This window comes from Halichondria panicea, chromosome 16 (genome assembly GCF_963675165.1).
Source record: "Halichondria panicea chromosome 16, odHalPani1.1, whole genome shotgun sequence".
NCBI classification, from domain to species: Eukaryota; Metazoa; Porifera; class Demospongiae; order Suberitida; family Halichondriidae; genus Halichondria; species Halichondria panicea.
In genome coordinates this window covers 1,245,125-1,260,627 of record NC_087392.1, presented here as the reverse complement: position 1 = coordinate 1,260,627, position 15,503 = coordinate 1,245,125, and the positions used below count along the sequence as shown (strand labels likewise).

General features: G+C 42.5%; 5 protein-coding genes across 7 annotated transcripts; 1 reads left to right on the top strand and 4 right to left on the bottom strand.

The window, feature by feature from the left end:
• Positions 1 to 161: 161 nt before the first annotated feature.
• On the bottom strand, positions 162 to 5,241 carry LOC135350271 (proteoglycan 4-like). Its single transcript, XM_064549012.1, has 12 exons — positions 4,964 to 5,241; positions 4,783 to 4,850; positions 4,657 to 4,726; positions 4,421 to 4,530; positions 4,320 to 4,356; positions 4,089 to 4,196; positions 3,725 to 3,967; positions 3,547 to 3,670; positions 3,381 to 3,490; positions 3,184 to 3,277; positions 532 to 2,697; positions 162 to 360 (listed from the first exon to the last, which is right to left on the bottom strand). The coding sequence occupies exons 1-12, from the start codon at positions 5,057 to 5,059 to the stop codon at positions 338 to 340; spliced, it is 3,249 nt and encodes a 1,082-aa protein (XP_064405082.1). The 5' UTR covers positions 5,060 to 5,241; the 3' UTR covers positions 162 to 337.
• A 107-nt stretch (positions 5,242 to 5,348) lies between these two features.
• LOC135350276 (methionine adenosyltransferase 2 subunit beta-like) lies at positions 5,349 to 11,766 on the bottom strand. The gene is made up of 2 exons (XM_064549019.1): positions 11,413 to 11,766; positions 5,349 to 6,060 (listed from the first exon to the last, which is right to left on the bottom strand). Exons 1-2 carry the CDS (start codon positions 11,719 to 11,721, stop codon positions 5,473 to 5,475), a joined length of 897 nt encoding a protein of 298 aa, XP_064405089.1. The 5' UTR covers positions 11,722 to 11,766; the 3' UTR covers positions 5,349 to 5,472.
• On the top strand, positions 6,172 to 7,708 carry LOC135350275 (ATP-dependent DNA helicase RecQ-like). Its single transcript, XM_064549018.1, has 2 exons — positions 6,172 to 6,473; positions 6,523 to 7,708. The coding sequence occupies exons 1-2, from the start codon at positions 6,278 to 6,280 to the stop codon at positions 7,605 to 7,607; spliced, it is 1,281 nt and encodes a 426-aa protein (XP_064405088.1). The 5' UTR covers positions 6,172 to 6,277; the 3' UTR covers positions 7,608 to 7,708.
• LOC135350272 (uncharacterized) lies at positions 7,568 to 11,413 on the bottom strand. 3 transcript variants are annotated; one of them, XM_064549014.1, is made up of 8 exons: positions 10,542 to 11,413; positions 10,021 to 10,470; positions 9,810 to 9,962; positions 9,543 to 9,755; positions 9,208 to 9,494; positions 9,045 to 9,150; positions 8,652 to 8,954; positions 7,568 to 8,556 (listed from the first exon to the last, which is right to left on the bottom strand). In XM_064549014.1, the coding sequence occupies exons 1-8, from the start codon at positions 11,220 to 11,222 to the stop codon at positions 7,639 to 7,641; spliced, it is 3,111 nt and encodes a 1,036-aa protein (XP_064405084.1). In that variant the 5' UTR covers positions 11,223 to 11,413; the 3' UTR covers positions 7,568 to 7,638. The 3 variants fall into 3 exon arrangements, with proteins under 3 accessions (XP_064405084.1, XP_064405083.1, XP_064405085.1); XM_064549013.1 differs by having other exon boundaries at positions 9,543 to 9,962; XM_064549015.1 differs by having other exon boundaries at positions 8,328 to 8,476; positions 9,543 to 9,962.
• Positions 11,767 to 12,361: 595 nt separating the features above from the next.
• Positions 12,362 to 15,502, bottom strand: LOC135350281 (cytochrome c oxidase assembly factor 5-like). The gene is made up of 3 exons (XM_064549025.1): positions 15,342 to 15,502; positions 13,827 to 13,916; positions 12,362 to 13,711 (listed from the first exon to the last, which is right to left on the bottom strand). Exons 1-3 carry the CDS (start codon positions 15,447 to 15,449, stop codon positions 13,670 to 13,672), a joined length of 240 nt encoding a protein of 79 aa, XP_064405095.1. The 5' UTR covers positions 15,450 to 15,502; the 3' UTR covers positions 12,362 to 13,669.
• Between the last annotated feature and the right edge of the window lies 1 nt (position 15,503).

Genomic DNA, 15,503 nt, shown 5'->3' with positions numbered 1-15,503 from the left:
CAAACTTGAATGTGTAGAAGTTTGATGCTATGCAGTACTTTTATTGAGTCCTTCTGATATTCTTATTAAAACTCACCTGATCCTCATGATTTTATCATCTTGTGATCTATAAACAATGCTAATATTGATAGGGCCTCAGTTGTTGTATAATTATGCCCATATAAGGTCTGGTGTAGATGAGCAGATGTATAAGAAAATGTTTTATAACCACATACATAATTATGACTGTACAATAGGTGTTGCGCTAACTAAATGAGTAAAAAAGTAAATAACTATATTATTCTGAGATAAAAAATGTACGTAAAAAGGTTCAATGTCATCCTAACATCATCTTGATTTAGCACTCCGTGGTAAGCACACCTAATAAAATAAAATAAACAGACTGAGATCATGAGACAGTCATGAATAATATAAGTAGGTAGTATACGTGGGCATGTAAAGAAACTAATTACAACACCTACGATTACCAACAAACACACTAATTGCGATGCATGCACTAACAAATTGGCTAATTAGTCAGCAATGTGTTACCTTGGTCAGATGATGAGCCACAGTATTTGCAGTGTGGGTGCATCCCTTTAATTAGAACGGATGTGTTGTGGGGGCTTCTCACGAGGGGAGCTCTACACACCCGACACACAAAGCATGATGCATGATAGTGGGCCTTGAGGTTAGGAATTGACATGATCGTCTCAGTTCCTAGCTGCTTGTGGCATCGAGAGCATAGATCGTATGGACTCTTCGCTTTGATGGCAAAGGCAGATTGCTGACCATCGATGGAACGTGATCCCCCTCCACGAGACCATGTACTGCTACGATTGACTCGCCAGTCGTTATTCCCACGAGGTAGGCTCTGAGTTTTGAGCTGCTGCTGAGTGGGCATGGATTGTTGACGAACTGGTGTGGTCCTGGTCCACTGCTGCTCGGTCGATCCATTAGAGGGAGGCATAACCCTATGATTCCGAAGCTCTTCTTGACTTTTCCAGTTGGGTTTTTTGATGGGCATTTGCTGTTGTTGTTGTTGTTGTTGTTGTGGTGATAACATCTTATTGCTAGTGGATAGACTTCTGTTTCGTCCAATAGAATGCTGCCAACCAGCCATGTTTGCTGGCTGCGTGTATCGCTTGTTCATGTCATGGGATGTTCTTGGAGAGGTACGCAAGTGAGTACCAGAGTTAGGGGTTGTTGATTTTCCTCGATTCGGCTCAGGATGTCCATTTTGTCGTGTTGAAATGGGCGTAATGGTCTGTTTTGATGGGGACATCTGTTTGGGAGCTGGTTGGGCCCACAGTTGAGTGAAATGTTGCTGGTAACGTTGCTTGTTCTGATCTTCTGGAGGATTCACTATTTCAGTTGAGCTGCCTTTTGGGGTCCACCTTGTACGCTGTACACAATGTATTTTGACGTTTCCCACTATCTCCACATCATCAGGGGTTACCGGGCCGAGCTCCTTGACCTGCAGAGGCTGTGAGATTGGGGTTGCAGGCATAGCTTGTATGGTTGACGTATTGACTTTGTTAGCTTCAGACGATTTTGTGGAGGAGGGGGCGTCAACTTCTGATAGTTGAGTGGAAGGCATGTCAACAATGATAGGATTAGTTTGTGATGGTTCTGTGTCAATTATGACAGGTATAGCTTGTGATGGTTGCGGAGAGAAACTTTCAACAGGTAAAGGAGACAATTGTGGGGAGGGAGTCGTTACAGTAAAAACAGACGTAGGTTGCCTTGGTCGTACATTGACTTCTGGCAGTTGTGGAGAGGGAGTGTTCATAGTGACAGGTGGAGAGTGTGCCGGCTGTTCATCAACAATTACATGAGACAGTAGTGGGGAGGGTGTATCAGCAGTGATGGGTGGTGTATCTGCCCTGGGACTTGCAACAGTTGTAGGTATAGGCTCTGAAACGTATTGTGCGGCTACAGTTACCTCAGCAATTGGTTTATATGAAATAACTGGAGATGGGGAATGTGGAGGTGGAGAGATTGGAGGGGGTGGCGATGTAAATCGGGGAGTGGAACTCCTAGCTCTTTCTGGCTCAGGGTCTTGAGGAAGTAAAGTGGTGGCTTGTACGAACGAAGCTGGCCTCTTTGGTTTTGCTTTAGTGGGAGGAGGGGAACCTTTCTTCACTTGTCGTTTTGGGGCCTTAGTGGTTGGTTTAGGAGGAGGTGGAGACACAGAGAGAGGAGGAGGAAGATCAAAGTCCAATTCAAAGTCGTTAGCTGGAGATTTGCTATCTCTTCCGAAACTGAGCAACTCTTCAATTTCATCATCGATATTCAGATATTGTTGATCATATTCTTTATCTGAGGTCTCCTCATTTTGGTGTTCTCGTTGCTGTTCTGTCGTGGCGGCCATTTCCATGAGCACTATTTCCTGAAGATCTCTTTCGATGCTCTCACGATCATCAGATACTGGGCCAGGGGGAGGAGGGGTAATCGCAACAGGTGAGAAGTGTGTATGTGTGGGGGGTGAGTCTAGTGGGGGCGGTGACTTTTCTATCATCTCTGTGATTTGCTCCAACATTGCTTCTTCCTGGTACTCAATAAGAGTAGGCAAAGGTTGACTGCCATATGATGTGGTCGGGGGTGCTCTGAGAGGTGATGTTTCCTCGCGATCAATATCCAATGGGTACGCTTCGTTGTCGCTGTCATCATCGTCATTGGGTGGGTCTTCGTTTACCAGTTGCTGGTCATCAATATCTGTAGGTGGGGCAGTGTTGCATAGCTGTGGTACTATGAAATTGTATGCCTAAACCCAATACAGTGGGAGGGACGGGTATTGAATACTTTGATCAAATTCTCAAGTGACATTCACTGTTTAGTCTGTGAATACATGAGTGTCATTGTTTCACTAGACCACACAGATAGTGATCCAAATCTCAAAAATTACCCAAGAGGAAGCATTTCCACATACTTTTGCGTGACAAGTTTATGGAGTACCTAATCTGTTGAGACACTTCAAACAAGGTTAATATGTGTTTTGGGCAATTGAGATGATGGTATTCACGACCTGTGGCTTAGTATAGCAGGGGAGTGCAAATGAGCTATGGTCTATTAACCAAGGGTCATGGGTGGAAGCAGGCTATGACTCTCTGATGAGCACAAACAGAGATGTGTACACTGATTACTACCGGTAAGGAAAATTAGAATGTTTGAACACACACAGGGTAGCGAGTGCTATAGTACCTGGGACAGTGTCTGTGGGTTGATTCTGATGCTCAGTTATTGTCGTACGTCCCTCTCTTACCAGGCCAATCAGCATACTCCCCTCTGAGCCAGCCTGCAGTGAAGAGGGGTGGACACATACACAACACAATGAATAACATGCAGTTGGACACATATCAGTTATGCCTACATTTCCTGTAGCATGTACACATGCATACCTTCTTAATGACTGACACTAGTTCAGAGTGAGTCAGGCGAGTCATGTCTTCTTTGTTTACACTGACAATTTTGTCCCCAGCTTTAATGCCAGCATCCTCTGCTGCACTCCCTACAAATAAAATAGCCATAATCTATGTATTCAGGTAACAGAAGAAATTGTCTTACCTGGTAGTATTACTTCTACTTCAGGGTGGTAGTTGGCATCAGCTCCTCCAATTACCTGGAAACCAAATCCTCCATTTCGGCTGATCATGTGCACACTTATACCCACACGACTACCAGATTCCTTCTGCAATTAAACGTCAATAATATCCATCCAATAATACAGTGCAGTCATACTTACCTCTGGTGTCTCTTCGGGAATGTATCCAGATTGGAAGTCATGAAGCATTTCGTCTACAGCACTCTGTATGTCAGCCAGCAACTGGTCAGCAGTTTGTTCTTGCTCAAACGTGAGTCCCATTCCATTCTCAATTGGGCCGGTTGATGGGAGCTCAGGACTTGAGATGTGGTTGTCCAACTCAATTTGGTAGTGGTCAGGTGACTCGGGAGTTGGACTTCCATTGCTCTCTTCGTCATCCGAGTACTACATTCCATGTACACAAGCATGAGTGACAGTGTACATAGAAGGCCAAGTGAGTGCATTGTTATTTAGCTATGCAAGTGGGCTGGACACAGTTGTTATAACACTTGATTTACTCCCTCACCTGTCCAACTTGCATAATAGCTGAAAATGCACTCCGGTCCAACTGGGGGCCCCTGTATTCCTCCATCTCTGCTACAGTTCTGCCCAGCCAATAGAGAGTCATACACACCTACACATTGTATACAGAGGGGGATTTCAAAGGAGGATATAACTAAATAGCATACCATCCTGGTAAACTTACAAGACTTAATTTGAACTGTAAATAATTACAATACACGAGGGTATAACTTACACTTCTAATTTTCCTGTCTGCATCATCTCTCTTTACACTGTAAACAACCAAAAATATATCAATTGAGACGCTAAACAAAGCATGACCAATGTATGAATTACCCAATTTTTTTGGGCGTGATCTGAGACGATTGTAGGTCCATTACATCAAACATTTGAGATTGCTTCATACCCAATTCTTGACAAGCGTTCAAGAATTGTTGAATGTTGTCCTAAGGAGGTAAGTAACACGCAGTCAAAACAAGGAATAATCAGAGACACTCCCATTAATATACCACACACAGTCATTGTGTTAGAAAGCTTTGTCTAGAGACAGCCTTGCTACTATGTGCACTCACCAAGTGTGCAATCGGAGATTTGAGTTTGTTGATTTTAGAAATGCTGCCTGGATTGATTTTCTTCATGAGCCTGCAAGTGTACACAGTTGAGACACACTGAGAGGTGTAACATTAGAGCCAACTTACTCGCACAACAGAACTCCATCCTTGAGTGAATCCTTGAAAGAGTCTCCGAAGGACTTTCCAGTCACTTCCTACAGAATAAATAATGTACACACAATGTGTAGTTGTTTTGCACAAAGAGCCTTGTGGTCACAAAGTAAACCACATTGTTGTATTACTACAGCTTAGAAGTACAACAACCTACCTCAATCCATTCCTGTGCTTCTCTCACAATAACTGCATTGTCTTGTGTACCAGCATCACTGAATACTGGAGGTGGAGATAGGGCCTGTCGGCTCATAATTCAGCTCTAATAAAATACAAGTAGCTAGATCTAATAGACTCAGATGTGGTAGAATTGTTAATTAGCTTGCTCAGTCAAACTTCTGTACATACAGGATATTAGCTAGAGAATAACTAGCGCATTGCAGTGATACACAAACCACTTGCAAGAATGCTGTAATAGTAAATACTCAGCAGTGATGCATGACTGTTGAACATGAGTGTGGTATTCAAAAGCAGTGTACGCCCCCACATTATGACCAGATCAAGTGTTGTAAACAATGTAAACCTTGTCACTGCATAGCGCATTAGCACAATACTAATATCAAAGCAATAATTATACAAGTAGCAAATTAGCTAGTCTATAATTAGCACAACAATAATGTCAAAGCAAGTAGCACTAATTAGCAAGTCTATAAGTTCTAAAACAGTTTATGGGAGATATGACTCAAGGACTGCTCGAATTCCATCTTTGAAGGGTGTTTGTTGAACTTGCACAGCTTTCTTTGTTTCTGTTGTATCTAAATTACAGTCAAACGGCCTTGGAGCTCCACTGGGAGGACTTTTGTCAGCAACCAAGTGATCACTACTGAGTCCAAACACCTGAGCCATAGCCATTGCCATAGTGTACTTGGTGAAACATTCCTCAGCACTCCAATGCCATACTCCACCAGCATTACTGTCACCGTCGCTCACTTGTCTGTTCGCTAACCCAACACAAACTTGGGCACAGTCAGCTACATGGGTGGGATATCGGAGTTGAAAATCGTTCATCTTGACAGGCTTGCTCGAATCCAAGACAGCTTGAAATAGAGTTGTAACGGCACTTTCTCCCAGCGATTCTACACTTCCATATAGAACGGGAATTCTCAGCACACCAAATTGATTGTACTTTCTCACGGCAATTTCTCCATCGAGTTTCATTTGTCCATACGTGTTGAGTGGATTGGTGGAATCCCCAGGCTTGTAAGGTGCATTATTTCCATCAAATACGTAGTCGGAACTTATGTAAAGAAGATATAGTCTCGATTTCCAGCCTCTTTGCAAGAGTCTGGTGAACTTCACTATCACCACTCGTGTCAGGCCCTAAGTGCCGCGGTTAGATAACCTAGTAGTGATAATTGGGTGTTAACCAAATACATGTAGTGTGGTACAGGTACTAGGTGTGGCCAAAAATCAGTGTGGAACATTTAGTTTATGACTTTCAAGATTTAGTACATAATTATAGTGCAAGACTATGGAAAGACACATGAAGATGCAAGACGTGATAATTGAGAGTGCTAGAGCAATTGGGATCCATTATTTAAAGCCAGAGCAAATGAAAGCAATGTATTCGATCATTGGAGGAAAGGACACATTTGTGTCACTGCCAACTGGCTATGGAAAGTCAGTAATCTTTGCTGCATTACCTATGGCCTTTGACCAATTGAAAGGTGAACTAAAATTGCTGTATGAGTGTACCTATATTTTTCTGTTTTGCAGGAACATCTGGAAGCATTGTACTTTGTATTAGTCCCCTCACTTCGCTGATGATGGATCAACAAAAAAAGTATGCAGCTGGAGGATTGACAGTGGAATACGTTGGAGAAGCTCAGACAGACCGTAGTGCTATTAACAGAGTACTGAAAGGAGAAGCTCAGTTGGTGTTCATCTCCCCAGAGAGCATATTAGCGAAGGGTATTTTTCGAAATATGCTTCTGTCACCACCGTATATAAAGAATCTCGTTGCAGTAGTAGTTGATGAAGCCCACTGCGTTAAAACCTGGGGAGATGATTTTCGAGTCGCTTTTTCGGAGATTGGAGATTTAAGGAGCCTCATTCCAGACAATGTCGGTGTTCACGCACTTACTGCTACCTCTACAACAGAAACATTTTACATTGTCAGTAGAAGGTTATGTATGGACGATCCTACTTTAATTGCCTCCCCTCCTTTCCGAGACAATATTTCTTATGAGGTTCACTCTAAGATTGACGTTGAAAGCCTTGGTGAAAAAATTGCTGATGAAATTCGAGAAAAACGGAAGTCATACCCTAAAACAGTGATTTACGTACGAAGTTATGCCGATTGCTCATCTTTATATATGGTGATTAAGTGCAGTCTCGGATCCTATATAACTGATCCACCTGGATGTCCCAATGTTAAAGGTCATCGACTAGTTGACATGTTTACTAGAGTGCTTTCTGTTAGCAAAAAAGAAGATGTGTTGAATTCTTTCACCTCAGTTGACAGCACATTACGTTTAGTGATTGCCACAACAGCTTTCGGAATGGGTATTGACTGCCCAGACATACGAACCATTGTTCATTGGGGTATGCCTTCATCAGTTGAGGAGTATGTACAAGAAACTGGGCGTAGTGGCAGGGATGGACAACCCTCACAAGCACTACTATTTGCAGGAAAAGGAGGAAGATATGCTAGTAAGAAAATGAAAGACTATGTTTTAAACAGTAGCATGTGTAGACGTCGTTTACTTTTTAAAGATTTTTTATATTACAAAGAAGACAGTATTAACGTAGAAGGTAGTAGTTGTTGTGACATTTGTGGCTTTATTGCAACGAACTCATGATTACATTACACACAACATGCAAAGTATTATTCTAGACTAGCTTCTTTAAGGTTGTGTTAACTTTTTTTATAAGTTCATTTCTGGAGTTCAGTTTGAAAATACTTTTCTTGAATTTATAACTGGGATGGTTTCGGCCAGGAACATCGCTAAACACTTTGTTTTTGATCAGTGTATCAAAAATTAGCTTAAAATCTTTTTCAAAAGATGGATAGGGATGCCTATCACTTCGTATTTCATTGGTAGTCTCTTTCTCAAATGCTTCGCACACAGTTTGTATCGGCTGTAGTGTTTTCCCAGCTCTCTGTATTTTATCTGGTGACACATTGGAGCCCATGCCACGAACAACTGTCTTCAATCTTCGATTGAGATGCTCCATGTATAAATCACATGGTATGTTAGCACCTTTGTAACCTCTTGTGTTAACACACCTGCTCCACAGCAACTGCATCTTTTGCCTCTCAGAAAATACATAATGATACTGAAAAAGAATATTCACTGCTTCTTTGGCATAATTCCTATGCGCTGATGATTTGAAAGGCACCAAAAGCAGCTTCCAGTATCTTAATATGCGGTCTCCATCTGCCTCCCTTACAGCATCGTGAAACCCGTACCAAAGAAGACCCAACGAGAGAAGCTCTGTGGCGTATAGATGCACCTTATCATTAGAATCGGGTGTTGTTTGACCAATCTGAGAAACATCTTGAAAATGCACAAACGTATCGATTATCTCCTTGGTTAACGTGGCCAAATTGTGAGCTTTCTTTTGCATTAAATGATGTGCAGCTGCTGTGACATGGCAATGTACAAGGAGGAGCATAAAGTCTTCGGCTGCATTCATGTTCTTCTCCGGGTCAGCTGGTACAACATTCCTGCATATTAGATTTCGAAGGTGATACATGGTGCCTACTTCCCGGGTAGACTCTTTACTATAGTGACGCCCCCAGACAAGCTGTGGCAACAAACATAAAAAGTTTATTGCAACATTCGAGGGTATAATTATTGCATGCGCATGCATGCACATATAATTATTGTACTTTGCTGTACCCTCAAGAAGGTCATCCTAGTGTGCCAGTCCTCCACCACAGGGATGATGCCCTCAAGCCGATCTCCAGGGCTTTCCTCAGTGTCCCTCAGAGTCTGTGTTCCACGAATTCTGGCTACCGTTAATTGATCTCCTCCAAAAAGCACTTCCCATAGCCTTGTATCGTCGAACGTGATAGTGGTTCCATTCCCAAGAGTAAATTTGCCTTCACAAGACAAAGCAGGGACCAGCTCCATGTAGTGCTTCAAAATTTGGCTCATCTCCTCCAGCTTATTCTCATTAAGAAGCAATACACTAAGCGGAACCTAATTAAAAAGTTAAGAGAGGCAAAGTGTTAGTATATGCATGCATGAGTAAATGTATACTAGTGCACTTTCTTTGTATACGTTTCATACCGTTTTCGATGAAGATGCCATTTCCTCCGAGTATTTACTGGGGATGTGTTTCATGACGTTTTTCTTCTCACTGTCAAATACATCTCCCATGTGCTCAACTAGTATTCTGCATTATAATACAAATAACCTAATGGAACGCAATAATTATTTGCTGATACTTTACCGTGAAATTAGTATCTCCAACTCCGTTTTGTAAGCTGAGACGTCATCACTGGAGGCTAGTAGCTCTGATGCCTGTGGTTCAACTCGAGATGGTTTCTCTTCTGAAAACCTGCACATATCTATTCTATCACGAACAGCAAAACCATGAAAATAGTGCCCTTCATGGCCTCTCATATCTGCTCTTTGATACCGTGGCTTCACCCTCTTATCGAGGTTGTCCCCAACAAATTTAAATCCAGTCCAGGTGAAAGTGGAACTTGATGTTGGCTGGGACTGGTCACTTTGATTCTGAAGAAGTCAGTTTTAGATGGGTCTACAGTATTTATCCTAACCTACCTGAGGATCATCAACGATTAAACTGGTCTCCAGATCATCTGCTACGTTCTCATCCACCTCATTATCCTCAACAGATGTAATCGGACTAAAATCTGGATGACTATAGTCATCAGATGAGAAGCTTGCGTTAAGCTCGCTCAGAGGTACATCCTGTTCTGTCAGGGAGTAGTCCGCATCAGTAGCGGTTTGTGATGGTAGTGTCAGCGATCGATACTGTGATATGAGTATTCTATACACGCTAAAATTACTAAATGATACAAATTTTACCGATACATCCGCAGTGGGTTTGGGGATTCTCTCAATCAACTTGTCCCGCCACTCTTGTACTTCAACGTCATAGTCTTGAGAAATACCTCTCACAATGTTCAGCGATCCTTTGTGGGAGAGGCATAAGTTCAGTGGCTGCAGATTGCTGAACACCTTGGAATTAAACAATATGTGTTAATATTATTGAGTTATGATAACAATTAATTAATACCTGCTTGTGAGTTCCATGTCCATACAACATGACGGAAACAACCCTCTGGACTAACGATAGGTGTTGATGCCTGCACTTCAACAATTGGGATGCAATAGTGCAAATAAGGGGTATACGGTTTTCTGGGTTTGGTATCAGCAGCGAAAGCAGTGACATGAGAGTTGGAACCATCTTATAAAGCTCCAATCTCACTGTCTCCCAGCTGAATCGTTTCACTGCTTCATTGTTGTCCCTTAAAATTGAATCATGTTTATTTGTACCTATCTTCTTCATCTCATTTTTGATTGTCAGTGCCAACTGTGATAACAATGCCCTCTTTGCCCTAGGAGAGTTTACGGTACCAGAGGTAAGAGCGGTGTAACTCTTTCGGACCAAACGCCTAATGGCAGTCTGTCGAGTCGGAGTTTTGATAATGTACTTTCGGGTCTGCTGCGAATAGGGTACTACAACCTATAATTATACAATGTATATAATATGTGCACATAAACAGTGATATTTATAAATACATGTGATCAATGTACCTCAAAACTGGGCAAATTAGAGCTGCTTTGCGGTATCTGAGATGATGGTAGCTGAGTGGCTGCAGTTGTTCGTAGATTAGCTGCTGACATTGCTGCTGACGCTGATGGAATGGTTGCTGCTGACACTGGTGGAATGGTTGCTGCTGACACGTACACCGGTGGAATGGTTGCTGCTGACGCTGATGGAATGGTTGCTGCTGACACTGGTGGAATGGTTGCTGCTGACACGTACACCGGTGGAATGGTTGCTGCTGACGCTGATGGAATGGTTGCTGCTGACACTGGTGGAATGGTTGCTGCTGACACTGATGGAATGGTTGGTACTGAAACAGATGATGGAATGGGTGGTGTGGGGGGTTCCTGCATAACTCTACTTCTTTTTGGTGGTGGTGGTAATAAGTTATCTTCTGCATGTCTTGAAAGCAGACCATTTATTAGCTCTGTTGCTTCCTTCTTTACCTTGCATAGCTTTTCTTGTTGAGCATGGACATTCTTCAGTTGTTTCTCGCACTGGTGACACAATATACTGTCACTAGCACTAGTTTCAGGGATGCAATGCAGAGGTACTGGAAGGAGCTGCACAAGTACTTCTCTTGCTTCAGAACAGCTATGACCATTGAGCTTCTTTCGCCTTCGGTTGTCCAGAGACTCATTCGCACACAAACAGCAGTAGAGGCCCATATCTAGCTACTTTTTCGTGATGCAATAGCTTACGTAACAGTTTACACAACAGGCCACAACGGCCCACAAGGCACTTGACAAGCGGTTTCACACCCCAAGAAAATCTTGGGGTGTCTGCACGAACTGTTCATTGCAAGTTCACCCGACCATATACGAAGTATGGGAGGGCGTGGCCAGACTAAAGAAGATAGATGTTTTTCTTAGCACAGAGCGACGCTAACTTCTCAGTAGCGTTAACATTTAGGGCAGTAGCGGATTGTGTTTGCTTCTCTACCACATCAGGTCTTCTTTCAGCAGCAGAGTGCACCACCACCGCAGGGGAGAACTCATCAAGAACTGCTTCAATTTGAGCCTCCTCACAGAGATCAACTTTTCTCAGGGAGCCATGGACCCTGGAGTAGGCTAGGCCTAGAGCATCCCATCCATTGAACACAAACTGTCTCAAAATTTCTCTTCCAAGAAGGCCGGAAGCTCCAGTTACAAGCACTTTATTAGCCATTTTTATTTGCCACTAGCTTGTTTCCGGCACGAATTGTCTTTATTGTAAGGCTAATCTAACGCTGTTATATTAGAGGAAAATCGGCATAATATCCAAAAATCCACGGGACCGTTTCCAGCATCCTGAAATCAAACGGACCCGTGGATTTTTGGCTATGTACACACGTGCCAAAACTAGGCCTGGCATTTTATGCCGGCATAATTTAGGGCATAATAGGTTAGGTCATTATGCTGGCATAATTGGGGCATAATAGGGTTAAAATTTTGAATTTGGTCAGTTTGGTGCAAATGTAACGGTCCAAATGTAACGGTCCTCTGCTGCTGCTGAACGTGTTTTTTCTCTTTTAAATGCCTCTTTTACATCTAGAAGAATCTTTTGTCTTCAGTTATGTTACAAATGAAATTATCTCTTGTTGCATTGAAATGTACAATACAACAAGAGTTGTTACTACTGCTGAAAAAAGATTATTTATGACGTCAATATGGGCATAATGGGTTCTTTCAACGAGCATAACAGGCTGAATTTGGGGCACTGCTCAAAAGCATAATAGGCAGAAAAAGGAGCATAATTTGCCAGGGCCTAGCCAAAACACATTCTGCTGTCTCTGGCATGTATGTACACAACATGCTAATTAATTGAATTATGTTAATTTTATAAGGGAATAGTCCAGGCCATTTGACCTGTCGTCATTTACAAAAAGAAAGCACACACACAGAAAAAAGACGAGAGAAATTAGAACTTCAGAAATAAGAAGCTCTATCTAGTAAAAGTTCGGAGACGGTAGGCGTCATGGGTGGGCCTTGTTCGTATGACGAAAAGTGGGGGAGCCACCCTGACCCAGAAACGGCTTGCTGCTCCGAGAACCACGCAGTCGAGGTTACTGGACAAATGGTGGGAGCAGGAGCGGAATTTTGGACGGACCAATCGGAAGCCGGCATATGGGGTGAGCATGCCACGCTTCTGTAATCCACACTTCCAACGGGTGAAGAGTATGCAGAGTCTTCGTAGACATCGTCGGAGCAGTCGGAATTCAGTGGAGAGTATGGGTGCTCTGCCAGGTAGACTTGACTTTCTAGTGTTGACTGGGGAGTGTAACTCGGTGATGCACCAGTTTGGAACGAGTCGGAGCTGTGACGAGTACTTGGTTGACTGTCAAGTCCAGCTAGTTCAGACAATAGAGTGTCGAGCTCAGCATCGATGACCTTGTTGCTAGCTGACGTTCGGTAGAGGCTTGTTTCGATCTCGTTGCCAGCGGCATACGAGCCAGAAGAAGGGGGTGAGCAGACAGTGGGGTAATTAGATGTTTCAAGACCTTGTGTCTGTGCAGAATAATCACTGGGTGTGGTAAGTAGGGGCCAAGACATGGATCCTAGGCACTGAAGTTGCTTTGCAGAGCCTGGTTTCCTCAGAACTGACTTGTTCTTCGTTGACTTGGGGCCTTGGTGATCGTTTAACCGCTTCACACGCTTCTGGATGTATTTCCTGACATTGACGGTTCGTTTTTTTTTGGAGACCATGGCATCTTGTATGCTGCTTGAGGCTCCGTTGATAAAGTCCAATAGGTTGTTAGATGTTGCCTTCGGCTGAGATACGCCTGCGTTGCTTGTGTTTTCGGTCAGAGCCATTCTTGTAATATATCCAATCTTGGACGGTTGAAACTTTAAAAGACTGAGTTAGCCTTTGGTAGGAGTCTAAAACTTTGTTTACCCAGAGGGTATTGTCGTGCTAAGGTGCACACCGAGTGACGAGAGAAGCAAACTTCTTTACTTGTTACCGAGACTGATAACCAGTTGATTATGATCGCTGAAAAGCGTGCGAATCCATATTAGGAGGATATGAATTCCAATGATGTCACAATAGACTTGGTGGTTACATAATAATACCCTGACAAACCATGAACAAAAAAAGGTGATCAGATAGTAACATGATACTAAAGTAGTGCCAGTGTTCAATATCCTTTTCTTCCCCTGAATCGAACTCTGTTGTCCAACTAGGTAATAAAAAGAGAGCAACATAATAATTATAATTATAAACTATACGTATGCTATCAACTTTGCATCGAACTAGTATTTACACATTTCTCGCTAACATGATACTGATCTTACTAATGATCGCTTGCATTCAAAGAACGCCACTTGCAGATGTCCACAATCAGTAGCATTAGTTCCCAGGCACTCCTTGGGAGACATACCTCGCTGTATGGACGCAAGTGCACATAAACCACTGATCACATTAATTAAATTAATATGATCAGTTCCCACAGTAATGGAATTCATTTCTCTATAACAGTAAACACAAGACTCTCTGGTATGTTTTGATCATTGGTGTTATTAATACAGGGCGGGCTCTGCCCCCCCTTGGCTGAGTGTATATTTTCACCCACCCTCTGGAATAACGCTCCTGCTATAAAGATACTTTGAAGATGACATTTGACTTGAATATCAGTTGCAATCATGCAATCTGAAAACACAAAAAAAAAAACCCGAGAGAAAGCATGTAGCTGGCTGTAATCATCACATGACACCCTGTAGGAAAGAGGATCAACAGCTTACCCACACACATAGGGTTGCAGAGTCAGCAAAATTCCACATTTACATACCCTCAACAAAGAAGTCATTACCACTGTGCAACGGTGTGGCAATTAAGCTGTTGATACTCTTTCCTATGGTGTCATGTGATGATTACAGTCAGCTACGTGCTATCTTTCTGGTGTTTTCGGATTGAGCATGTGATATTCAAGCCAAGATTTCATGTGCGAAGTATCTTTATAGCTTAATCGAATAGAGAAGAGTTTTCCTAGCTTGAGTGAATGGTTGTGAATCATTTTCTCCATACGAAATGGTGTGTGTGTGTGTGTGTGTGTGTGTGTGTGTGTGTGTGTGTGTGTGTGTGTGTGTGTGTGTGTGTGTGTGTGTGTGTGTGTGTGTGTGGCTGTTCACTCTTCAACACCCACAAATTGTTTATAAGGGCCAAAACGTTGCAGGCATGCAGATAGAAGAAAGGTATAGCTTTGGAGTGTCTTATAGACTTAACAGTCCACCTTGTTTTGGGCACAGCGCAATTACTTCGCTAAGGCTAGGCCCCGTCCATAATGTGTAATTTGTATTATGTCTCAGAAATTTAATATATATTGAAGTATAGTCTACTTCTCTTACTCCTCTTATAATTAGCTTTGTGTCTATAAAAGGCTTCTGTAACACTTTTTATAAGCCATACTGCACTAGTAATATAAGCACCATCAGCAGCTCTCTTTTTACTCCATATTCCATTCCATTTCGCATTCCAGCTTTTACACTATGCCACTACAAATGCATTATTGTAATTGAATTTATTACTCTATTTTTATGAGCAATCAACAATCAAATCTAGTCTCGCAAGCCAGACATTTCTTCTCAAAGGTAACTATTATTTCCGCGAGACTAATCAAAATTGCAACAAATTGAAAACAGTCCCAAAAATAGAAACATGGAGCACGCATGTACTTGGGGAGAGTCTCACGATGCACGATTGGAAATAGGTGGTTAGAGTATCAACAGAACAACGTAAGCTACTGACGTGAAGTAGATATAGATCTACAGAAATCTGACGTGCACGCAAACTCGTCGCTCTTCGATATATACCTTTACACAATCACTTTCTTTGAGGCATTTCAGTAATTCTTGTTTTGACCCCTCACATGCCCTTCCTATCTTCTTACTGTGTGCAGCACTCTCCTCTGAAGACATCATGCTGTCAGAATTTAATGCACACGCCCAGGAAAGGGACTCCCCCTATGTTTTGTG